Here is a 19314-nt window from a genome sequence, read left to right on the forward strand (position 1 = left end):
GACCACACCCATGGCTCGTCCTTACGCAGCAGCTGGCGCAGGGGGGCTGTGGTCGCAGAGTACTGGGGAAGAAACCTCAGGTAGTAACTTGTCATACCCAGGAAGGAGGCGACCTGGGCGGCCGAGCTGGGCTCAGGGATGGCCTGAATGGCGTCCACGTTGGATTGTAGTGGAGTTACACCGCTCGCTGACAGCCGGAACCCCACGAAGTCGATGGCTGGCACAGAGAGGACACATTTCTCAGCATTGAGAGTTAGCTTGTGCTTGGACAGGGCTGCGAAGACCATGTTGAGGCGCTTGTCGTGGATTTCACTGGTGGGCCCGTGTACCACTATATCGTCCAGATAAATGGCCACGCCCAGTATGCCAGCCAGCACGGAGACCATAATTTTCTGGAAGCAGCTAGGGGCGGAGCTGAGACCGAAAGGCATCCTGGTGTAGCGAAACACTCCTGCATGTGTCACAAAGGCTGTGAGGTTTCGGCTGCTGGGGTGGAGGGGCACCTGTAAGTACCCCTGTCTGAGGTCGAGCTTGGAGAACACCTCAGAGCCATAGAACTGAGCAGTGAGTTCTTCTGAGGTGGGCAGTGGATACTTATCAGGGACCACTGCCTTATTTACTGCACGTAGATCGACGCAGACACGCAGGCCCCCCGACTTCTTCTTAGCCACCACGAGGTTTGAGACCCAAGGTGACGCGTCCACCGGTTCAATGATGCCAGCTTCCAGCAGTTGTTGCAGCTCGGCGGAGACCCCATCACGGAGAGCCAACGGGATGCGGCGCAGTGGTTGGATGACAGATTTCACAGCAGGGTTGAGGAGAGGTTGATGGGCGAAGGCGGAGAGGCAGCCCAGCCCCATAAACAGCGATGGCCACTTCTGCTGCAAAGGTGTGGCGACAGTCAGGATTGCTGCCCCCCTTGTGTCTAAGAGGGAGAACCCCAGAGCGGAGAACAGGTCCAGGCCCATCAGGTTGGCCCCACGGCGTGCCACATGAAAAACTGCATTGGGCACCAGCTTGGTTCCATAGCGGACAGTCACTTGGAGAGAGCCAACCAGATCGATTTTGGAGTCACCATACCCACAGAGGACAGCTGAGGGTGCGGACAGTGGCAGTGAACCGAAAAATTGACTGTAGGTATCAACATTCAGGAGAGACACACTTGCACCGGTGTCCAACAGCAGGGGGATGCACACATCATTAATGGTGACTGTGCATGATTTGAATGACACTGGCCCAGAGCTCACCTTGTGAATGACGGCGGTTGAAGACTGGGGGGTGTGGCCCTCTGACCCAGCCGGGGAAGATCGACAGACGTTGGCAAAGTGATTGTGCTTACCGCAGCTACGGCATGTCTGGCCACGGGCAGGGCAGTTCTGAGCCCTTGAAACATGAGACCGAGACCCACAGTTACCACAGGACTGTTGAGGGCGGGGCCGAGAACGCCGTCGTTGCAGTTGCAAGACGTCCCCAGTGGAGTCGGCGCCCGCCTCGCTCTGGTTGGGTTGCGTCCCGAGGGGCAGCCGTGAGTAGAGGGAGGAGTCGTTGGCAGCTTGACTGGAGGTGGCCACTTGCTGTGTATTTAGCATAGCAGCACACTCAGCTGCTCCCTCAACCTGTAGTGCGATGGTAATTGCTCTGGACAGCAGCAGATCGTCTTTTTCCAGCAGGAGAGTCTCACGCACCTTTGCGTTGTTGGTGTGTTCGATTAGCTGGTCGCGAACCATCTCGTCCTGAAGCGCGCCAAACTTGCATGAGCTAGCTAGCCCTCGCAAATTAGCTACGTACTGCCGCACAGACTCACCAGGCAGTTGGTGTCGCTGACGGAATATAAATCGCCGAAGGAGGGCACTCTGTGGAGCAGCGAAATGGGTGCTCATAAGTCCCACAGCTTCGTCAAAGCTTGTGACGTTCCCCAGAGTCCCGAGCACACGATGACCCTCTGCTCCCAAGCAGTGTAGCAACACAGCCGTCTTCCTAGCCTGGCTCACGTCGTCGAGCCCTGAGGCGATGATGTAATTTTCAAAACTATGTAGCCAGCGAGTCCATGGTACCGGAGGCTCGCCAGGTAATGCCAGGAAGGGGGCAGGTGGTGGGAGAGAGATATCAGCCATCCTCGTCGCCAATATTGTATTTTTAAATCACTTCAGGACACAGCGCTGTCGCTCGACACAACCTCTCCGTGGCATTCTTTATTTAGACTGACACAGCATCAAAGGCAGACCCGATCAAACAACCCAGAGCCCGCAGGCATCACCAATCGATCCCAGCACAATAGAACAGCACCAAATCAAATGCAGCATTGTCGATGTGTGCAGACATAACAGACACGTTAGCCCTTGGCTAACGAGGCGTGAGGGAGTTGATATGCTGAAGCGCGGGGATGCATTAACCGAAAGTGGTGGTGGGAGGGGGGGGGTAGTGTAACACGTGCATGGATAAGTAGAAACGTTAGCTCTTATAAAACGGGTCGGACCTGTAGTCGACTGGTTAACGTTGTCGCCCGCGGTGCGGAAGTTATGGGTTTGCGTCCTGGCTGTGGCGACGGTTCCTAGGCTTCCCCCTTAATTCGCTGCAATACCTTCAGAGTTCTTTATTGACAAAATGTCAGCAGTTCATGGTCCTTTTACTGCGACTGAGACTTAATCTGTCTGTTGAAGATATAGCATACGGATTCGATGTATCCAAGTCTACCATATCAAGAATATTCCTACGCATGCTAGACATTGCCTTTGTTATGTTTTCATTTTTGATTAGATGGCCAGAAAGAGAAGAAATATGGAAAACAACCCAGCTTACATTTCGACAGCATTTTGGGACCAAAGTGACAGTAGACTGCTTTGACGTTTTTGAGGAGAAACCCTTGAGTTTACTTGTGTAGCCAGGTGGTAAATTCCATGTACCCTGTGTAAATATATTCAGTATAAAAAAAAGAGAATAGATTTTATTTTTGTTTAATTATGTATAAGGGAAGAGGTATTTACAGTTATTGTTATGTTAAAATATAATTCATATTGTGTAAAGATTGTGCCTAAGGGAACAACAGATATCATAAAAAGGTTAACTCTTAGCTGTTACAATCTGGTGCCACTAGAGGGCGAGATTGGCGAATTTCTTCTTGTGCTCAGGGGATTCTGATCCTTTTCCGGTTGAGTAAGCTGAGAGATGCAGGCTAAATGCAGTCTGAGTCCATCTAATGAAATCCATGGGTGCAAACAGCGCGATGAATGTGGTGGAATGTACACAGACTGTTTGAGGAAGTCCAAACGTGATTAGCAAGAAATTAGAGAGGACTTTTGTACAAAGCCAGAAGCTCAACTTGGAGGTCCCTCTGAAGGGGAATGGAGTTGATAAGCCCACTGCCGTATTTTGATTTGTTTTTGAGTGGGGTTTCTTTGTATTTGTTTTTCATTAAATCTTTCTGCCTAAACCATAAATGCGGAACTTAATTACTCAATTCGATTTAGAGTGATAACAAAACAAGAAAAAGGGAAAAAAAGTAAAGAACCCCAAAAGTAGTGATTGTGTCATGTGTGGTACCTCTTTCCACGGGTTACACTTGCAAGGGCATAAACATTTTCACCGTATAAGCATCATAATACCGTAAAAATGTTTGATTGGAATTTCTCCACAAGTAGTTATAACATTCATCTCTAAGGCATGGGGTGGAAGAGCCAGTGATAAATTCATCGCTGAAAATTGTGGACTGCTGGAAAATCTACTGCCAGGTGATGTCATTCTTGCGGATAGGGGATTGAATATTGAAGAAAGTTGCCCTTTATTATGGAGAAGTTAAAATCCCAGCATTTACTAGAGGGAAGAAACAACTTGCTGCATATGATGTGGAGAGTACAAGAAAAATAGCTTCTGTAAGGACTCGCTTTGAGAGAGTGATTGGACTTGTATGTAGAAAATACAGAATTCTGCAGTCTACCCTTCCAACAGACTATTTAAATGCAAAAGATGTTAATGGTGTAACAACAACTGATAAAATTGCTTTGGTTGCTTGTGCCTTATCAAATACTTGCAATAGCATAGTTTTTACAGAATAAATTAGGTTTCAAACTTTCCTTGTAAAGTATTTTGCTAAAAGCTCTGGTAGTAGACTGTTCTTAAAAAATGAAGATGCTTCAGTGACAGTAGTTTTCCACATTCTTTATCAGGCAGGGTTCTTTCAATAAATACATCTTTTTCTGTCCACAAGACAAAATCTCCAAAAGATGGCTTCTTTATACAGATTGATCTGGCTCTGTACCTGGTAATAATATGCATGAGATCTTGATAATTGCTTACCGCCACTACACTCAACAAGGCAAAGGTTTTTCTTTGTTAGGCCAGCTTCAATGCTTGAGTCATTGTCATGTGCATAAACGACAGTCATGTATGCAACAATATCACTTTATTTCTAATAACCCAATCCCACAACAAGAACCATATGTGATTCCATCTGGGGACACACCCATGAAGGGTAGATCCTTTGAAATCACAAAGCCACAGCCCTTTACTTGAAAACTGAATGTTTTGTAGCCATTATATCTTTATATGCACCAAGTGCCACTTTTTCGTGGGTACATCCCCATCTTGTTGCCTCAGTAGTGAAACTATATAAGTGAGGGGAACAAATCCTCTTGATGAGGCTTTGAGAAGGGCACTTGATACTTGCCCTACAGCAAGATTTTAATGTTGATGAGGAAATAAGCCCTGCCTTGAATTGTAGCCAAATCTTAAGATTTTGCCTGTTCCTGAGTTAGCTCTACAACACATTTCATTTGCTCACCAGCTATACTCAGGTCAATCTTTCCACAATGATCAATTAATTGTTTGTATGTCACGACATGTGTTTCTTCATCATTTAGTTCTGATAATACCTTTGGGCATCGACCTATTCAATGATGCTGGGATGTGGCGATCTGAATATGGCTCAATCAGAGAAAGAATAACAGGTTTCTGAAGTCTATTTCAGACACCGTACTGTAGGGTACCTTTTCCAAAGACGGAGGACGCATCCAGCATGTCTTCTTCCCTGTGCATGTCTTTGAATCCCTGCTTCTTACTGTCGCCTCTATGGCAAAGAGGAGAGCAGTTACTATAGCCCCATGCGCGCGCTATACACGGCGCTAGTTAGCCCTACCTCGCCCTTTTCAGTTTAGATGCTGTATACATGTACTAGAGATAGAGGGCTCTCGCAAATCAACAATGGAGGAGAAAACAAGCGGTTTATTTTTGTTCAGATAAACCGTCTTTGGTATAACGTCATATCCCTCTCGTAATAGTGACCTCAACTTAATCTAACCAGTCATCGCAGCGTTGAGATCAAATGAAAAGCGCATTTTGAACTGCAGCCACAGCCGACCGCCATCAGATGGTGACCAGGAGACGGCCACCATCTCCACTCGGGAATGAATAGAGTATTCTGATCCTGACGCACGATGGAAAGATGCATTTCATTTTTAACTACAGCTGGGGCCCAAATCACTCCAGGAACCTTTCTCGTGGGTCCCCTCATAATTTAATTCTGGCTGCCAGTGCAAAAATATAGGAAAATTCAATGATTTTGGGCCCTTCGTTGTAAATGATGGAATACCCCCTTCCTCTAAACATAAAACACTAATATTGTGACCTAAACAAATGCAGGTTATGCAGAAATGTATTTAGTTGTGATATTAGTATCAAATTTGGACAAAAATATGCAAAAAAGGGATATCCACAATGTGGAAAGATTTTTTTTTATTTTACATAAAAAAGGGTGCAAACTGGAGTATCCCTTTCAGATGTGGAGGGAATAAAAAGTGATTTTGTAAGGGTTCACATGTGACACATTGTATATGGAAACCAAAAAAGGAAAAGAAATAGGCATCTCAGATAAAAAGGACCTTTACCTTTCTGTAACTTAAAAACATGAAACTGTAATTAAAAGAAAGAACAAATACGGGTCCTTGATTCTGGAAGCCCTTGACTAAGTTAACTCAAATACATTTTTGGAGTGACATTCATATTTTAACACAATAATATCTATTTACAGTTTTAAGATTTCTCTCAATCATAGCTCTGAAAAAAAAAGTTGAGGAGGGGTAAACTCTTGGAGCTGTACATTTGTTTCCCAGAGTTTAAAAGAAAAGGTCAAGAAATTAATAAAAAAAAAAAAATCAAAGAATACATCTTTTATATGGAATCCAACAGATATTAAAGACTACAATGGTGAACTCTGTACAATTTACAATTTTCAAATAATCATCACAATATTGCAATGTAATCTTAAGCTCCTCCCTCAAAGAAAATATACAGTAAATCCAAGACAATTCTACAGTACAGCAATAAGGAAAAGGTGCCAGAGAACCCAAAAAGACCTAGGCCATTCATTCCCACTCGTAGAGCTCTCCTCTGCTTTGATTTACACACCTTCATGAAAATGCACAGGAACGTGAATTACACATAGCCAAAGTAATTCTGATGCAATGAGCACAAAGAGGCAAAGTTTGGTTTGCGTCAGACACATATAATTACAGGAACGTAAGTGGGATGTGCTGAGAGAAGATAGGACATTATTTTACACGGGGGACTGGAAACTCCTGATCTCCACTGATCAAAACAGCAGCAGCCCTAGAGGTGACTTAACACAAAGTTCACTACAGAGACTATGGTCTTCTCCAGACAAGCCATGCAGATATTAAGTATGCAGAGTAATTCAATATCAGTCTGGATGAGAACAAGACACAAACGTAAATACACATTAGTGATATATCTACCATGTCAACCGTAAGCTGAACAGATGGGCAGTCCACAGGTATAGAAATGGAGGTCCCAAAGATGACCCACTCATATAACTAAAATACTACCCCTGGATAATGACAGGCAAGTTGAAATGAGAAGTGAGAATCAGGAAGCTAACGGACAAAATAGATGCACTTTTATGCAACTCTTTTAACACTTTCTGTTAAAGAACTCCAATACCTTGAAGTGCTGAATCACAGCATACTGCTCAAAGATTTTCCAAATGGCAGACGCGATAAAGTCAAGTGACAAAAGGTGGAATGCGGCGGTCAGAAACATTCAACTTTGTAGTTTCCTGGCACAGGCAAAGGCATGGACTAGTAGTCTTGGGAATGGCATTAGGGAATTCAAGGGAACATTGAAGGCTATTGTCTGGATATCCATCTCACGACACAATACTTTGAACCTTCTCAGGTAGCTGGTGAAGCAGTACCGTTGCTGTTGATGCTTTGCAGGGAGGAAAACAGGCAGCAGTTGTTACAAGTTTTGTGAAATGACACTCACCTAACCCTTGTTGATCACACTTCTCACAAAAAGCATGCTTAAAAACAGATAGGCTGAGCAATAATGGCCAAGAGGGATTCCACTTTAGAGTACGTTCAGGCATCTCTTGGACAGCTTCACAAGATGCAACGTTTTTTAGCTCCCACTGTGCTGAAAGCAAATCTTGGAACAAGGCTCTCACGCAACTCTTGTCTGGAGAACACTGACCGAGTAGAGTTCAAGCTAACTAATGCCGTGAAAACACATTGATAATTACAACATAATACTCGACCTGGCATCTGAAAAGGGTCTTTGACTGGCATAGATGTGTCTAAACTACTTGGCCGACATCAAACTCAGCATGCCTGTCTTGCAAGGATACCAAAGAAGTGAGGTTAATTTCACTGCCAACCGACAAGTAGATGTAATTGCTGCTCCCCTGAGCAAGGACTAAATAATAATAATAATACACCCAACCTGAAAGAAAGGTTCATTCATTCATTCTTGCCAGCTAGTATAGAAATCCTGGTGAGTCTGACAGAAGCACAATCCTCACCGTCCAACAAGGTCAAGAGGCACTAAGGCATCTCAAAGAAATGAATATCTGTCATTCAAATAGCCTATTTTCCCCACCATTCCCCTCATTTGCTATCTCTGGAATCACCATACTGATCAAAGACAAAAAGGTAAAAACAAAAAAAACAAAGTCCTATAGATTCTTATATTCAAGTACTCTCAACATAATAACTTAGACCCCAGAGCAACTGCCTTAAGTAACCAGGGGCAGGAAAACCAAAAGCTATACAGTGTTAATACACATGACAAGCAGGTGTACATACTGGTTCACTGAGCCAGTTTTGCAACATCTACAACATACTATCTCTTAGATTACTTAGCAGGTCCACAAAATTTCAACCCCAACACACCACTGAGAGTTGCTTCAGCTGGGACTTGCATCCTAGAGAGAGAGAGAGAGAGAGAGAGAGAGAGAGAGAGAGAGAGAGAGAGAGAGAGAGAGAGAGAGAGAGAGAGTGTGTGTGTGTGTGTGTGTGTTTGTGTGTGTGTGTGTGTGTGTCATGGCACAGAAGGACTGGGAGGGGAAAATTCAGTTTTTTAAAATATATTCCTTGCACCCAGTAGGGCAGGGCCTAGCACATGAGGCAGCTGCAAGATAAAGTAATAAGCACATGAGTACAGTATCAAGAAGGCAGGGTCTTCTAAGGGAAAGCAGCCGTTAACAAATGTAGTGCAGTAATGGTCTAGCTTTTTGTCAACGTCTTTCCCCATAAAACCATGGCTATTTGGAATGAAAAAAAAAAGAATTTCAAATTCACATTAGCAAGATACAAAAACCAAAAAACAAACACTTACGAAATTCACTCTGGGAAGGTGTCAAGAGGATAGGCAAGGTAACATTACCAAGGATATTGTCTCAAGGCAGTCCTCCCTGACACTAAGAAAAAAAAGTAAATCACACACAAAAAAAGAGGAAACATTTTCATTAAGGTTCTGCTGCCTGTCCCGACCCCTGTCCCAACACCACTCTTAACATCAAGAAGAGGGACCAGGGGTTCAACAGTAGCCCAAACATCTTGGAATGCTTTGCAACATGTTACTTTAACTGGACACAGAGAATCAGGGACATCTTAATACCATTCTATAGTTTACCCAACATTTCATTTGGCATAATTTTCTTCAAACAGCGAAAGAGCACGACTTCAGTGTTGCAAGCGAATCCATTTCGCTTCCCTTCAATATTGGGGAACACGTGCGCTCAAACCTTGGGCTGTATTAATGCAAGTAATCCCAAGATCACACCCGCAAAGCTCACAACACATTCTGCTACCTCAGTCCTACTGGTTACATAACGGTGGCTGGGGTTAAGGCATTGGCCAGTAGCTGTAAGAGGCTGTGACTGAACTGCGAAAGCATATCACACCATTGTCTCTTGCTGCTCCAAGGCATCTTCCCCCAGTTTTGACTGGTGCAGAATAGAGAAAGTCCATTAAATTCCAATAATTAAGGTCAAAGCTGCTTTCCAGAAGACACCCTTCAAGTCCACCTGGTTTTGGTCTTATCTTTTTTTTCCTTCCTTTTTTTTAAGATTTGTGTCACTTTTTAGACTGCTTGTTGCGGTTTTCTTACTATGCATTGACAGATATTATAAATGCCCTTAACTCATTTACATTTCTGTCCATACATTCAGTGTGTATTCTTAATAAGCAGTAAAAAAAAAAAAAAAAGAAGCATGGCAACCCAGAGATAAATAGCATAAATTATCTTTTTTCCCCCCTTGCCAACCTACAAGCATCAAGGTTGTCCCTCATTAACAAAGCCAACAGGACCAAAACTACATGAGAGTCAAAACAATGTAGTGTGTTTTGATGTGGGTAAGGGGACTAAGGGGAGTGCTTTAACCAAACAATTTGAACAGAATCCAAGATTCATTTGAAAACACAGAATACACAGTTCAGGAGGGTTTTCTGGTCTTTCACTTCACTTAGGCCCAGGTCCGAGTGCCAGGTTTGACCTCTTTGGAGGAAAAAAGTGCAGGGGCCTAATTGGCAGATCGATGCTCTTGCGCCTTTTGTGTGAATATAGCCAGTTACACTCTGGGCTCTTCGTCTGTTCAGGTTTACATTCAGTTCCGAGGCAGGAGTGACAAAACTGCCTTGTGTCAAAACCAGTCAGCAAAATGTACAATGGGAAAACCACACCCTGTCCACAGGGGGACACCATGTGTATCTGTGAGTGCAAGAGAGGGTTAGGTAAATTGTAATATGCAACAGGTAAGGTTGTGGATGGGCAGCTTTCAGAGGATAGATTTGTCTTTTTCTTTGCAATACCAAAGGAAAAAAAATGGGAATAAAAGATGGCAAAAAAAGGAGTAGAGCAAAAATAGAATGTAAATGCTAGGCGAATGCCTCTTGTAAAGATCCCCATTTTCCTCTGCAAAATCCCAACATGAAGGATTCCAATCACACCTGTTTGGCCTGCTAAATATTCCCATGCATCATGGAGAGAAAATAAAAAAAGAGACTCCCATCAAAAAGACACATACGCATCTCAAGTACATTTCAACAAACAATTTTAAGTGGTCCCCACAGTGAACGATTCAATTAAGATCTTTTGGATATCTCCCTTTTCCTCTGAATGGGACCATCTCTATTTTTGAAATCACAATCGACTGAGCCACACACTTGGTGTGTGTTTCAGGCCAGTGGAAGATCATTTGTGTCGCGGAGTGTTCTTCTTCCGTTTCCGCTTGAAGAAGCAGCAGCACCTGCAGACAGAGGAGAAAACATTAACAAGACATCCAGTCCTAAATGAGCAAATCCAAAAAGAAAAAACAAAGGTTGCGTAAATGGGCATATCACAGGTTCAATTTCAGTGTCTCAAATAGTCACAGGAATATTGATATGAAATAATAGTGACAACTGCAGGTGTGACTCGTAAAAAATTAGGGTCAAGGACAAAATGGATACATTGCCATCCACCATGTGTATGGGTGCTTATCCATCTCATGCCATTTATGAGCCACTGTCATCAACAGAAAAATGACAGAGGGGCCTTACAGACTATTGAAATAACCTTGAGGGCAAATACATCTCGTAGAAGCATGGAGTGATGCAGACAAAAAGCACAGGACGCGGTGAGCCTGAATGGTCAGTAAAAACATACAGAGACAGGAGAACAGCTCTAGACCAAGACATAGGACAGTGACTGGGTTTTCTTTCATAAATTCAAATAATAACAGTGCACCATGCAACACAACTAACGATTGCAATTTTAATCCTAATCATTTGAATTCTATCATTTTTCCATAAAGATTAAACAGTCTGCCATTGCTCAAAAATAAAGTAGACGTGTTGGAAAGACAAGTTATCTAACTTTCATCAGGACATGTTACTTTTGTTTTCTCCCCTCACACACCGGCTCAGAGCAAATTCAAGACGTTTGAGGGAATTTCTACTCAAAATGCAGCTGGGTGCATTTGTCACTAATGGCACCAATGGGATCACCTCACTGAACATAGCTTTTGGCGTAGTTTTTAACTTAAGTCTATTTGCCTACAGCCTAGAGACCCAGGCCTAAAATATGAAACACTCTTCAGGCCTGAGCACATTTTTCAAAGACTGGGCATATATGGCAGTGTTGTACCAGTGAGAGTCAATTTACAACGGGTGCAACTACTCCACTGGGCCCAGCCCCGGCTGGTCCACTCCCTGTCCCATGAGTCTGATGTGGACTAGCAGAGAGGGACTCACCAGAGGTTGAGCATTTTCACGCAGCTATGGAAGAAAGAAGAGAGGATGTAAAGAGAAAAGATAGATTAATACAGCAAGACCAAGATGATGGGACAGGCTTCATGCCACATATACATGCACACATACACACCAACAAAACACACAGGTGGACACAGAAGGAAAATATCCAACAGGCTTTTAGGAGCGGGGATTCTGGAACAGCCACTCTTTGCTGTTTAGGTAGACTTCCATGATCTCACAACAGCTGAATGTTGACTTGATTGTGCAGCTTTACAAGGACCCATTTACATTTCATAGAGGTCAAAGTAAACTTATTCAGCAAAAACGTCAACTGAAATCTATCAGGTAGAATAGTTATAAAAACAGATCCTCGGGTTATTGAGTAATATACTATGGAAGTATAGTATAGGCTTTTGATAGATGGAAACCAGCTGCACATACATCTGGCCTCAGCCTTATGGCTTAAAACGAAGCATTCACAAAACTCATGCAAGTTGTGTTTCTATTGGTTGACAGTCAGAACAAAACTTCAGTCAGCGAACCGACATAAACACCCCATGAATCTACATAAACACCATGAAAAACAAAAAACACTTATTTCACTACAAAAACCTTGTCTTCCCAATGGTATCAGTGGCACGATTTGCAATCATTGTTACATGTACTTGTATAAAACTTCAACTTGTATGACAAGATGTCAAAGAGCATAGCAGTAAATACACCAGTAATCATATCACACAATTGTGTGAAAGGAAACGAGATAGGCCTGTCATCTAGGCAGGAGTAGGTAGAAGCGGGCACAGATGAAAGTGAATGACTCTGGAAGATACAATAAGGGGAGTAAGATGGGATCAGATCTGACTGTGTGCTTTGATGGCCAATGGTGGGAAAAGACTGTCTCGGTTAGGTTTTATCACTAATCTATCAAAGTTGATATCTAAAATGCTTCATCCCACTGGATTCAATTAAAAAGCTAAATTTTTACTGGCAAAAAAGAAAAGTGACTAGTGCCAATAAGCAGGTGTCTAGCAACATTAAAATAAGTACTAGTCATTATTAAATAGTAAGTTGTGGAAATGGAAAAAAGTGACGAATAAAAGCCAAATTACTGAGTGGTGCCTGTTACAAAACAACCAGCAATTATTTCTAGTGACTAGAAAAAATTAATTAGTGACTAGTAACTTGAAGAATTGTGACTAGTCTGTAAGAAGTAAGTACTAATGCCTGATTTAATATTTAGTGTATGTCAATGACTAAGTGTGAAAATGACCTGCTATAATTATCTGTTACTTGGCTGAGTCCCAGCATAGGGCATTTTGTCATGGAATTGTGAGGGTATGTGTGGTATTTCAAAACTAAGTACAGAACTAAATTTTTGCTTTCTTGAGGTACAAATATGATTTGGAGATTGGAAAAGGGAAGGGCAGCAGTCAGCATTAAAAATAGTCCACAAGAAGGAAAAGATAAGAGGGCAAAGAGTAGGATGAGAGCTGGGGTAGGGACTGCCACAATTCCACAGCCAAGATGGTAATGGTATGAAAGAGGCACACAGACAGATTGAAAACAATGATACATACTTAGCTTCATCCACCACTTCCACCTCTGCCTGAGCTGCAATTGGTGCGTTGGAATGGGCTGCTAGTGGATCATCTGCATTCAGCTCCCCGTTGGTCGAGCTGACCACCTATGGCACACAGAGGCATTCCTTGAGACGGAACTACTGAAAGATTTAGATTTCTGGAGGGAAAATCTTATTTAAACATTGGTCAACTCTACTTAATGAAATGCAGAGCACCCAGCACTGCGGCTCTAGCAAGTACGCAAACCCGAGGATAAAAATAACTCTGATAAAAAGCAGTTTCTGAAAAAATCTCGATGTATTTTTGCTCTGTAATTTCAAATACTGGATCCCATTGAAGAATTAGCTGTTGCAAAATTGTTGAACTTGCTAGCATGGTTAAAAGGAAACTGTGGCTTTCCTATTGTTCTGTCTTAAGGCCAACACACAACAGTGCCGGGTGACGAGTGTCAAGGATGCTCATATTTAGTCCATGGGCCAGACGATATTTCAGTACACTCAAGGTGGCAAAACTTACTTATAATTTTTGAAAGGATCCATGTCTGTAGATGATATTTTGGTATGATAACCATTCCTGAGTGGCAGCTGTATCACAGTTATCAGCTCATGAAGTTAACCACCCGCTAAACTAAATTGCATTTTAGACGCTGGTGCATATCCTGGTTTAGCCTCATGGTCAGGACATTTTTCAATGTTCTATAATATTGTCTTTGGTATCATTTTAAAGGGGACCTTCTTAGCTTTCATTCAAGCCCTGTTGTGGATATTTCTCACAAATATAGAGGTCACTTGAGCTCTTCAACCCGTCAATAACACACATCTTTCTGCAATGTTCGCCTAAACTATATACTTTCTTTTAGCCCTGTGGCATCTAGGAATATCAGGGACACAAAACACAAAAACTGGAATACTCACAGGACTGTAAAGATTCAGAAAATGTATAATATACCCATACTATTTCATTGTGTGAGGTGATTGTGAGCCTTAAATGAGAACTAGACCAAAGCCAGTTAGGTCACAAACTGGTCTCTATACATTTGTTTAAATACACAATCAAAATACATGATAAAAAGGAATACCATAGTGAGGTAATGAACTATTTTAATATTTTAAACAACATTGACATTTACATATATACTTAGTCAATGATACATGTAATCCCATATCATTAGTGGGTATATGTAATGGTAATGGGTAGGGTAATGGGTATATGTGAATATGGTTACATTATTGTTATCAAGCTCTGGGTAACCAAGTCCAGAATCAACATCCTACTGCTGTCTAGACTACTACCACAGTAATACCATCAGAATCATCACACTGTCATTCATCAAACTGCTCGTTTCTCTCATCATCTGACTCCCCAAGTTCAAAGTCCAGTTCTGGACCATCCTGCTGTTTTTGGTTACTGCAGGTCTGTAACCTGCACATGTCTGTGCATGGAAGTTCATTTGACAAGCACATGCAGCTTGGCATTTTGCATGAATGCACACACTTGCATGTTAGCATTTCCAAGACCACATCTGGTGCAGGTGGGGAGCGCATCCAGTAAACGGCCAGCTTGCCTTCATCGTCTGTCCATCCATACTCAGTAGGGCTTGGCACCACAGGGTTAGCCTGCAGACAGCACTTCCATATTGCTGCCTGATAGTTGGCTCGTTGAACATGCATAAAGAGACAGTCTCTACATGGTGGCAGCTGGCTGGACTCAACCTCTCCCCTTTTGGTGCAGAAGAGCTGGTAACGCAGTTTGTTCACCTCAGCAGTGCTGCTATTAGCAACATACATCCGACAGGTGAACTGCTCAATTTTCTGGAACAGCTCATCACTCACATTCCATGTCTGTCCCAGTTGACTAAAAGTCTCTTGGCAGGAAGTGTGCTTTCTCACTATCTTCAGGGCATTCAGCTTCCCTCGACCAGCGAATGCACTGACAGCGTCGCAGCCTGTGAAGGCATGTAAGCCAATTAGGCTGTCACAGATGCTGTCTCCAAGTGAACTTGCCAGTTTGGTGATGTCAACAAACCGTGTGCGGTTCTGAGTCCCACACTTCTGGTAGATGGGACAGGTGATGTCCTTCTGGAAGCCAAGACAAAGCACCATGACATCAGTGTCCTCAGCTGTGATGATAACTGACTTTGAGCCCGCATTTGCTGCATGCAATGCATGCAGGAGCAGACGGGTGTCAGCTTCTTCATGTGTGGAGTGCAGTTCTGCTGCTTCCTCACACCCATCTTCTGTCAACTTGTAGCAGGTTTCCTCACAGGTCATGTACAACACCTTGCCATGCAGCATAGCTCTGTATCGTGGGAGTTTCCACTCTTCCACCAGAAACTTGATGAGACTGGTCTTGTTGGAGGAACTGCACAGAAATTTTCTCCACTGCTGGACGTGGTGTCCCCCTGCAAGATTCTTGTACTGGAGAGTGACGTCTCCACCCCGGTTCAGTCGTTCAGCATCTTTGATCGAAGTCTGGTGATAGACATCAAAAACAACATCAATCCTCCCACTCTGTGCTCCCTCATGGAGGACCTGGGTCAAGGCTGACTCTGCCACCTGTGCAAAGGTTTTGTTGTTGCCATTCATTTTTTGGACCAGGCTCATCCCATCAATGATGGAAGTAGATGGGATTGGGATGTCTTCTGCAGGAGATACATTCTTTTCAAGCTCTCTGGCAAGTGCAGCCTTGTTTGTTTTTCGTAAAGGACCCATCAGCATTTGCCAGTGCCCATGGTAGTGGGCCCAATGGGTAGGGCAAGGACATCCTTCAGATTCACCTTCCTGCTTTCAGCCACCAGTATCATGTGACTGAAAAGGTTTCTATCTGCCTTCAGAACCACATCCTGTGCTTTCTTTCCATGAGCTTGTTTTGTGCTGACATTGGAGAATGTTTTCAGACTTTGCTTGGTCATCTTGTCGTGGAATTTCACAGGTGGTGGGTCTGCATCTAACCTTGTTTGCTGGAATGCTTGGTAGGCCTCTTCTCCTTTCTCAAGAGCTCTCAAGAGATCTATGGTCACATCAGGTGGAGCCATGTTGCCAGTGGAGAGGCTAACCAAATCAATCTCATCAGGGGACATAGGATTGAGCCAGTTATTCTCCATAAGGTCCATGAGAGACTGGACATCTGCTTCATCTCTCTTGATCCTTGGACTCTGTAGATCTGGATGAGACCATTTGCACCTGCCTTGACCTGTCAGGTCTCTCAGCTGTCTGAGGTACATGCTTCTATACTCAGCTGTGAGATAATATTTGGTCACAGCTCCTGGCTTCAAGCTGAATCCCTTTGTCCCTCCAGCTGTTTGGGTGTCTTTGTTCACCGTTTCTTCTATAGCTTGGTCAACAGGGATTCGGCCAAAGGGATTGGTGGAGCCCAGTTGGACTGAGAAGCCTCCTTCCATGAATTCTGTGTACACATCTGGGTGTGTGATGGGCAGCTCAGACATCTGGGCGTAGTAGTAGGGGAGGTAGCGTGCATAATTCATCCTGTCATAAGCAAAGCACCATGGGATCATTGCTCGAATGCTAGCCAAGTGTAGCATCCAGTCTCCCTCTCTGGATGCTCGGATGAGCCCCAACAAGATTTCAACCATGTCCAAATAGGACATCCAGAAGTTCGAGAGGCTGCCGTTTCCACCTCTAAGGAACTCACGGTAGACTTCAAATAGATCCATGATGCGTGTACAAGAGCTGTTCTCGAGGACCTCCTTCAAAGCATGTTGTGAGACTTCTTTCCCAAGGCTGTCAATGGTCTTCAGTGTCTCATTCAGGTGAACCATGTCATTCCTGTGAGTTTCTTCCAAGGACAAGAAACCATTCAAGGTCAGTCGCATGAGAGCCTCATACAGGAGCTTGTGTAGTCGCACTGCCCTGTTGTACTTGCGGCCATCCATAACACCAGCAATTGAGCCTTCTGCAATCATGCCAGACTCAATGCAGAGGTCTTTGAGTCCAGCATCTTGGAAACGCTTTCCTATTATTGCCAGCAGTGTGCAGATGGTGTGGAATACCCCAAGCCTAACGATGATATCATGGAACTTGTCATGGTGTTTCCATGTGATCTCGACAGCCTTCGCATACAGGGCTTGGTCAAAGACACAGACAATCTTCCTCAGGCCTAAGCACTGCATGATGCTCAGTGACTGGTTAAGCACCTCGTTGACAGTAGACATTTGTGTCGCTGGAGCATTGATGGTAGGCAGATAGCCTATATTGTCGGGGATGACCGTCATCTCTCCTCGAGTCAGGATGTTGAAGCCTGTCCAGCTGCTGACTGACTGTTCTTCTTGTTGTGACATGCGTGCTAGGACCCAAAGAAGGTTTTTCTCTCTGGCAAGTTTAGTATTGGCTGCAGTATCGGCATCTGACTTTTTGCTTTGTGGTGGCCCTACCCGTTGTCCAGCATTGTAAGTTGGTAACATTGGTGGGGGTCCATCAATGCTTCTCTTCTTTGTTTTGGGAACAGTGGGCATGGGTTGGACAGGAAGTGGGTTGACTGGCTTTGCTTGCACAGCAATCCCATGGACTCTGTGAGATGTTCCCTCACCACTGACAGTTTCTTCAAGACGGTCGATATTGTCCCAGGCTAAAGTTGTGAATATGCCAGGATGGATGTTAGCTGGAAGGGCAATGCCACTCCCTGATGATGAGAGTTTCTGGAGACACAGGGCAGTGTTGATCTCTTCCATCTGTGAATAAGACACACTGTGACCAAGTCGGTTGAGGATGTTTATCAACTCTACATTTCCTGTCAACGATTTGACACTGAATGGCAGAACAATGTGCTTGGAAGGCTTGGTATTTCCACATGTCACTGCATATACTATGTCATGGCCAAATAACTGCAGAAGGCACTGCACTCTCTGGGATGCATGATCAGGATCATTTGAGCCTATGAGTAGAGAGTACAGGAAGATAATGAGCGACTCTGGAATGGTAGGACATTCTGCTTCTGGTTTGACTTCAAGCGGCCAGGTTTGAGGAACATCTTGACTTTTAATGTCTGCTCTCAATTTGATGGCTGCTTTGGCTATAACATCTTGTGCACTGACACTTTTCAGGGTCTGCAGCTCCCTTTTGAGAGACTGATTTTCTTTGGCAAGTTCCCTCATGGACAAGTTATCGGGATAGAGGAAGAATTTTCCTTTCTCATCAGGGAATATCTGCAAGGCTCCAGCAAACTCACTCTCCAGGTTTCGCCTTATGTGCTTCTTGGTTGATTCCTTGACTTGGGCAATGCCTTGGGAGTTCATTGAAGCTACCAGTCTAGAAGAGAGATCAGTCATTGTCATCACTTGAGGATTGCCAAAAAACTCCATCCTGATGAAGAGGAACAGCTCATTGTATGCCTTATTCACAGCAGCTTCATACTGGGCTGCAGCATCATCATCTTCATTGCTGGCAACCTCTCCTTTGGAAACCTCTTCTTTGGTGTAAAGTCTATAGCATGACCTGTGGTAGTGCCCTTCAGCTGCTACAAGGTCTCTACTCACAATGGCAAGGATTCTGCTGTCCCTTTTCTTTGTGGCTGCACTCCTGATCTTTGCATCAGCTCGCAGTTCTCGACACTGCACCAGTACTTCTCTCGTATTCTGTCTCTTGGAATATTTGCTGTTTTTCTGACAAAATATGCACTCTGCATCATAAGTCCTAGATGTACTTGGAGCATGTCGAGCTACTCTCTTAGATTGTTTCTCTTCAGCAGAGACACAACTTTTCTTTTCTTTTGCAAGGAGGCCATCAAGAATTTGCTTCATAGTGAAGATACTGCGACACTTTCTGTGGTAGTAGATTGCTGGAATCTGTCCCTCAGGAATGTCTTTTGCCAGTTTCAAAACTGGTGCATGATTTCGTATCTGAGCTGCCCTGAGCAGAGTTCTCCATGAGTCGACACTTTGTAGTGAAACCAGCTTATCTGTATCATCAGAACAGTGGATAATGCACTCCACCCGTGGGCGCTTTGGTATTGGGTAAAAACTTGCTTGTTCACCAGTGGCCATATTCAGTCAGTTTTCACCTGCCACATACAAACAAATACATGTAACTTAGGTGTATGAACACTACTAAAACAAAGTTTACTTTGCTTCACCAGCGTCATATTACCATTATTTATCTTACATAGCCACAAATAGATACATTACCTAGTTGCTATGCAACAGCTGTATTTTGTCCACATGAGGCCGCTAAAATCAACACAAGATGAAAGTTCCTCGT

The 19314-nt window shown here is 43.7% G+C and overlaps 1 protein-coding gene across 1 annotated transcript in view; it reads right to left on the reverse strand.

Moving 5' to 3' along the window:
* Window positions 1-10171: 10171 nt before the first annotated feature.
* The window catches only part of csnk1g1 (casein kinase 1, gamma 1), a 67155-nt gene continuing 58012 nt past the window's right edge, over window positions 10172-19314 (reverse strand). Inside the window, exons 12-13 of the mRNA XM_056278121.1 lie at window positions 13100-13206; window positions 10172-10537 (exon numbers count right to left, since the gene is read on the reverse strand). Coding sequence (XP_056134096.1) covers window positions 10483-10537; window positions 13100-13206 — 162 coding nt within the window. The 3' untranslated portion in view covers window positions 10172-10482. The remainder of the gene's footprint in view (window positions 10538-13099; window positions 13207-19314) is intronic.

This window comes from Lampris incognitus, chromosome 4 (assembly GCF_029633865.1).
Source record: "Lampris incognitus isolate fLamInc1 chromosome 4, fLamInc1.hap2, whole genome shotgun sequence".
In the NCBI taxonomy this organism is placed as follows: Eukaryota; Metazoa; Chordata; class Actinopteri; order Lampriformes; family Lampridae; genus Lampris; species Lampris incognitus.